A 7432-nucleotide genomic window follows, 5' to 3' on the forward strand; every position below is an offset into this window, starting at 1 on the left:
TCATTTCTCCCTCCTACTCCCTTTCACTAGATGCTCCTCGCGTCCTGATTGGATAATACGCTTTCAGGTCCGACCAGCTGTTTCTTGTTTTCCCACCATCTGATTGGCCCGAGGGCACTGTCCGTTAGCCGCACTTTGACAGCTCGCTCCGCCTCCACTAATGTTACTCGCTTTCTGATTGGCTACTGTAAGCGGCTGTGTGCGCTGAGTGGCCGAGCTGAGTAGTTGTCAAGGCTTTGGGCTTCATTCACCATTTTGCGACTGTAGTGTAGCCCGAAACATAAGCGGCTGTACTTTTCCTCATTCGGGCGGCTTTGCGGAAGAAAAAAAAGCATTTTATAAACCCACGGCGAAGCTTCAGTGTTTGTGTCCGCCTAGTATTTTTTGTTCACTGTCATTTGGTCATTTGATCGCCACTGTAAATATTCCGAGGGTGAGTTGAAAGCTTGCTACAAATCTTTCTTCTGCAGCGCTGCGGTGATCTGCCCGTTTTGCCGTGTTGAGCTTTACGCCGATGGGTGTTTTCTGAGTTGCTCGCGACTAAAAGCTTCAGAAGGGTCTGTTCGGAAATCATTTTATGTTGTGTTTTTTAGGGCAGTGAGACGAGGGAGGGGGCTGTAAGCATCTGAGCAGGCACACATCGAAAGGGAGGGGTGGGGGTGCACAGTCAGCCTAAAACTTTTTTTCCAGAAAATATTCGAACGACACAACAGCGACTATTTGGAGGAACAAAAAAAAAAAAACTTGGGCGCAGCACTGCGCGATTCTCGCACGTCGGGAGTCTGAGGCGATTTTTGACGAGGGTTTTTGTCGTCTTTTAAACTTGGATATTTCCATAATACGCCGTAATTGTGACACACTTTCACCCTCCCACTCGCTCCCCTTCTCTCACTCGCGGCCCTCTCGTCCCCGACGGCCGAGAGCCACACATCGCTTCCTCAGTACAAAGATCTGTTGATCAGTCCTTGGTGCTAGATTACCTTCACGATTAACGTTCCTGCCGCAACGCAACGGTTCCGTGCAAAGCGTTCACCAACGTAATTCAATTTCGAGAGCTCCCTTCTGTTGGTTTTCCAGGTTAAATACACGTAATGGCCGGTGTGTGAAGCCGCGGGATTAACGTTACGGACGGTGTTAGCGGTTATTTATTGTGGTTTTAAGAGAGCTGGACCTCTGCGCGGCCTTGTGTTGTGGAGAGAGGCCTGCGTCACTCGACTTCACTCTTTGTGTAGTAGGTGGTAGTAAGCGCAGAGTAGGGCACTACGTCCAATAAAAAGTGCTTGACACACATACAGTCAGTCCACTACTCAGCAAAACTTTCTCGGCCTTGCCTTCGTTTGGGCGTTCAGCAAGGGATTCTGTCATTTTTTTTTTGTTTAACTGAATATTGGCAGTTTCACATTTGCTTAGCTTTTCGTCGCCTTGTTGCGTGGGAACCTTGAACGCGAAGTGTATTTATTCTGAGAGGACCGTACTTAGCCGTGTTTGTGTCACGGTAGGATTCGTAGTACACGTAAAGAGTGGTGGGGGAATAGAATATACACCAATATACGACAAATTACTCGAGCTTCGTGTTTGTTACATACGCGTAATTGTACATTTTTAACACTAGCCTACTACAGTTTGTAGTATTTTATTTGAATTAGCAGCAATGCTAGTTAATGGGTGACACCATGTAAACACTTTCTACAGGGAACTCACTCATGTACATTTTAATACATATTTATACAATTCTGAAAATTCCATTTCTGGGTAAAACATAAAATATATATGGCCCTTCCTCAAGTTATGACACTGACACGTTAAAATTAAATTAAATTTGTTGTTTTTCAGTATACTACCCTCAGCACAGTTAACAGACACTAAAGCAGACATACATTTGTTAATCTATTTTCAACAAACATTACATTTTTAATGTTAAAACTATGCCTTTGACTCTGTTTCTCGGTTGTACGTGTGGCTCAGTGTCAGTAACACAAACCCTCCTTTTTACTCCGTGTTTGTTCTGTAATCTCCAGCTCTTATTGAAGAAATTTATGATGGGTTTTTATTAGCGGTGCAAGTTTACCTCCTATCTTTTATTTGCCTATGCTCTGCAAAATGGTGTTACAATGCAAAGGGACAAGAAAAGGGTGGTTATTGTGGTTTTCAAAACAGAATGGGACGGTTCTGTAACAGCTCTGCAAAAGACGAGCACTGTGTTTAAGCAGTTTGTCAATAAAGCCATAGATACTCTGCTGTTATTACAGTGTCGTAAATAGTTTGTGGACTACTTCATTTGTTATGTACTAACTCTTTAATTGGTATACACTAACTCCTTTAACTGTACAATAGAACTGTGTATTCAGTGTGTTTCCTTTTTGTTTGTAAAACTTTGAAATTTTCAGTGTGAGGGGACGGTTTATTTCGTTTTTATATAAAGTTCCGAAAAGGTCAACAAAGCAATGCTAACTGTCCGTGTTTATGTCATTTTGATAGTATCTTCGTGTCTAAGCATAATTCTGAAGTGAGACTCGCAGAAATAGTGTGTGGTCACGTAGGAAAATGTTATGAGAGAAACGCTAAGACTCACTGAGAGAAGGATCATGATGTATCCAGAGATATAGTAATGGTGTGACAGGAAGTGAGGATTGTAGGGGTGGAATGTCTCAGTACGAAATGCATAAAGGTCACTTGGGTGAAGTAGAGCGATAGAGAACGAGAGAGATGGAGAGAGACGACTGAAATACCAGTGAAAAAGGAATTCCCCCGCCTTCACTGTTCCAGCCAAGAAACTGAAGAGAGTGTGTGACTTGTCTGGGCAGGCACTTTTCTTTGTGTTTAGTTGGTCTTTGACTATGTTCACATTACAGGCCTCTCATTAATTAATTCAGATTTTTTTTTGGATTTGGATTTCTTGACCGTTCACATGTATAAATATAAGTGAAGTGTATCTGTGTGTAATGTGAACAAATCTCTCCCCGAATCAGCGTTCATACACACATTGATATGATTATGCAGCTCAGTCCCAAATGGGTTCCTAAGCCCTGTGTAGTGCACAAATGTGGTCCTTAAATAATGGCTTATACACCCAAGTATTGGACAATATGACTAATGCAGATTCATAACCATTCAAATATTATCTGCGTGGCTCCATTTCTATCAATCTGTGAATTATTTTAGTGCAGAAGCTGTTGTTGCATCATGCGCTCTATAGGAAGCACAGAGTCATTTGAGACACAGCCTGCATGTTGCTACCAGTGTTGGCTGATGACAGCGCTAAGTGCATGCGTACAGGCAAAACGTTCACTTAAATACCACATGCTCAAAAATGGTGATATATATCTGAACAAGAAGAGCATATGAGTGACTCAAATTTGATTTGATAAGATCAGTTTTGACACGTCCACAGAGCCCTGAAAAAATAAAAATAAATTAATTTGAGTCACTTCAGCCTTTTAGCCTTTGTTATGACACGAGGTGTGAGGTTTACATAAGTGTTTTCTTTATGGTTATAGCTACATATGTGTTATAGACCATAGATTTTACTATGTTTGTGTAGAAAGTGGAGGCAGTAAAGTAATTTACCATGCATTCTATGTTTTACTACAGGTTTGATTCGGAGCAAACAGGGCAAACAGGAAGAGGCAGGCATAAGACAAGAAAAGAGAAGGGCGGGATGAGAGAGGGAAACAGAGTGGAAGATATTGATAGGCTGGGACACACAGGGAATCTTGAGGACTAAAAAACTCCTTTCAAGCTGTTAGAGATGAAGCCCATTAAAAAACAAGGCAGACGGTCATCTCCTTCCACACGAGCCAAGGGGGGAAAGAGGAGGGGGCCGGCCGATGCAAGCCCAGAGGAAGAGAAAAGAGACACAGAGGAAAAGCCCAAACTTTCGCCCACCTCTCCCAAGAGACAGATCTCCTCAAATTCAGATTCTTCACAAGAGGAAACAATGAGAATTAGCAGGACTCCAGAAAAGGAGGGACAAAGAGAGGGGATACTGAATGTAGCAGGGGACTGTGGGAAAGCAGAGGAGAATTCTGGGAGTTTCAGGTCAGGTGGAGCACAGAGTGACAGCAACAGCAGCACAGCAAGCGCCAATAACAGCCCCAACCCCTCATCCAGCCGTAAGACAGCCACCTTCAAGGCCCGCGTGCCCAAGAAGAAGTATACCTCTGAGCACTGTGTTGGAAACCATGGCAACGCCAGCACTCCCAGTACTCCCCCACAGAGCAACAGCAGCACAGCTCACAATGGCTCTGGTGCTAGTCAGGGCTCTGCTGCTTCTGCTACGCACACAGACACACGCAGCCAAAGCAACCGGCTGGCTGAAGACAGCACGACAGGGGTCATTCAAAACAGTGTGTCAGTGCTGGTGGACAGAGCGGCAGACGAGGGTGGAGAGAGAGACAAGCCAAGCACATCCAGTCCTCAGCGCTGCTCCTCCACAGACACGGCCAGTGAACACTCGGCTGACCTCGAGGTGACGCAGCGACGATCTGACTCCCACTCAAATTCACAATCAGCACAAGTACATGCTAGTCCTGCACCTCTACAAGAAAGCTTGCCAGCTGGGCTTTCTGAAGCGCTGGCTAAAGGCTTAAAGAACCAGAGGGTCCTGGCCAGGATGTGTGCCAGAAGTGGGGAAAGATGGCCACCTGACCGAGGCAGAGAGACCTTGGGAGTTTTCCGTACTGGCGTCGTTCGGGAAGTAGAGCATGAGATTGTGGAAGTACAGCTAAACGGGGAGAAAAACTTATGCAAATACCCATTCCGAGGAAATACAGAAACGGTGGACCTGATTCTAGATGCACCACCTCCAGGGCAGTCACCTGTGGCGATAGGAACACATGTGTGTGTGCCTTTTGGGGGTGGCAGCGAGAGCAGTGAAGGTGCACAGCAGTGGTACAGAGAAGGCATAATCACTCAGGTGGATTCCCACCCTGTAGTTTCTTATCCATATCGTGTCCAGTTACGGGAGGATGCAGCAGATGAGAAGGAGAGAGCAGGAGCGGAGGTGGGTGAGAGGGGCACTGCCGCTCAAGCCGTGTGGGTCTCGAGGCAGAGCCTTCGCCTCCTGGTTCCACCTTGGGACTTGGAGCTACCGGTGTCGGGCGAGCTAGAAAATGACGGTCGAAGAGTGAGGGGAAGAGAGAGCGACTGGGGGGACCGAGACGAGATGGAAGTGGAACCGGAGCTGTGTCGTATCAGCATGGGGCATGAGGTAACTAGGCCAGAGTTAGTAAGAGGAATGTTACATCCTGTACCTTCTTCATTACCACCTTCTTCCTCTTCTGCTGTTAGCTCTGCTATCACATCTGTGCTTAGCATAGCTTCCGAGCGAGACTGGGACCGTAGCCGAGAGAATGAGCTGGAGAAGGAGAGGGAACTGCAGAGGCAATTAGAAAAAGAGAGAGAAAGGGATAGGCTTGCTCTACAACCACCAGCCCCAGAAGAGGATATGGAGGTCAGCCGTTTCAGCATGGTCAAACTCAGGGAGGGTGGCCTCTCCTCTAATATGGGCGGCAAACCTCTGGGTGTGCCCTCCCAGCATCGGCCCATTCTTTCGAAACATACAGACTACCTCAGCTCTCATCTGTCTGTGGTGAGAAGCATTGCCACCTCGTTACCATCCCACATGTCACTTGTCCCTCCTTCCTCTGTGCTCCTTGGACTGGACACAGCTGCAGGGGCAGCAGTCATCTCCCCTGCCCCACAGTTACCTCCTTTGCCTCCCTCTTCTTCCCGCAGTTCCCTAGAGAAGACCTCAACTTCCAGCTCCCACGGTGCGTCGGGGGGTGGCTCAGGCTCCTCATCTTCTTCATCACGTTCCCGCACTCCACTCACGGCTGCCCAGCAGAAATACAAGAAGGGTGACGTGGTTTGTACACCCACGGGTATCCGCAAAAAGTTTAATGGAAAGCAGTGGCGTCGACTCTGCTCACGTGAGGGCTGCTCCAAGGAGTCTCAGCGACGTGGCTACTGCTCCCGCCACCTCTCAATGCGAACCAAGGAGATGGAGGCCGGAGGTGGAGTAGGCCGAGACCGGAGTGGTGCCAGCAGCACGGGCACCCTCACACCTGATCTCCGGTTAGGAGGTCGCGCCAGCAGCGAGTTTGACTGGGACGAGACATCGCGGGACAGTAGTGAAGCCAGCAGTCGTGGAGCAGACTCACGGCCTCGTTTAGTCTTGCCTTCGCTCCTACCGCAAGAACTGCCACGAGACCTGTCGCGCTTCGACTTTGATGAGTGCGAGGCCGCAAACATGCTAGTGTCACTCGGCAGCTCACGCTCAGGCACCCCCTCCTTCTCCCCAGTATCCAATCAGTCCCCATTCTCTCCTGCCCCTTCTCCTTCACCATCCCCACTTTTTGGATTCCGCCCAGCTAATTTCAGCCCCATCACTGCACCTGCGACTCTCACCTCTCGCCGCCCTCGCCATCTCAGTGGCACCAAGCTGGGTACTCCTGGCTCAGAGCGGGAACGGCACATATCCGGAATCATGCCTACCTTCCAGACCAACCTGACCTTCACTGTGCCCATGAGTCCCAGCAAGCGCAAGTTGGATGCTCCACCTCCCCCACTTCCCAATGCTCCTGACTATGCCAAGTCAGATCCCCAGCTCAGTGACCTGGGACTGGGCCTAAATGCTGCAGCCTTTAGGGCAGTATCCCCTCAAAGCCAGCCGACCACCCCCTCCTCTCTTTCTTTTCCTCGACCAAGAAGTACGACCAGCCGCCCCTCGTCTTCTGCTGCATCCACCCCTCCGCCAATGTTGGTTTCCCCCACGCCTCCTTCACCTCTTCCTCAGGACCCCAGCCCTCGTCGTATCGTCCCCTTACGCGACTCGCCTGTCATTGTCCGCAACCCTGACGTGCCACTGGCTAAGTTCAGCGACGGACCTTTAAATCGGCGAGCCAGTTCCCGTTCCCGAGAACACAGTCAGCCACCTCACCTGGCTGTGGGTCTCCAGGCTCCGGTGCCTATTAACAGAGCTGCCACAAATGGTGCAGTCTTGCTTCGCAACCCTGCCCCCACCTTAGTGCTGGTGACCTCTGCCCAGTCATTGACCACTGTGGCTGCCGGACGTCCAGCTCGTTCAAGCCCCACACCTAGCAACGTGTCTGTTTCCAATGCAGTCACTGGTCCTGCTTCAGCCAGTTCAGGTTTCGGGAGAGAGCGAGATCGAAAACCTGGTGATCATGCAGATGCATTAGGAAATGTGTTACCACAACCTGTGGCTTGTCATCCATCTCCCACCGCCTTGCTTCCCCTCATCCTACCAGCGGAATCTCCACATCCTGCACCTCGCAAGGACATCATCATGGGACGACCTGGCACCGGTAAGACATATAGAAGGTTATATAGGTATAGACATAATAGAAAAATGTCATGTTTGGCTGTTAATCCACAGAAATAGCATATATTAGCATACTCTTTCTAACCC

The 7432-nt window shown here is 48.8% G+C and overlaps 1 protein-coding gene across 1 annotated transcript in view; it reads left to right on the top strand.

Moving 5' to 3' along the window:
- Positions 1-267: 267 nt before the first annotated feature.
- cica (capicua transcriptional repressor a) overlaps positions 268-7432 on the top strand; it is a 45145-nt gene continuing 37980 nt past the window's right edge. The window contains exons 1-2 of the mRNA XM_066674192.1: positions 268-433; positions 3592-7328. Coding sequence (XP_066530289.1) covers positions 3749-7328 — 3580 coding nt within the window. The 5' untranslated portion in view covers positions 268-433; positions 3592-3748. The remainder of the gene's footprint in view (positions 434-3591; positions 7329-7432) is intronic.

This window comes from Hoplias malabaricus, chromosome 6 (assembly GCF_029633855.1).
Source record: "Hoplias malabaricus isolate fHopMal1 chromosome 6, fHopMal1.hap1, whole genome shotgun sequence".
NCBI classification, from domain to species: Eukaryota; Metazoa; Chordata; class Actinopteri; order Characiformes; family Erythrinidae; genus Hoplias; species Hoplias malabaricus.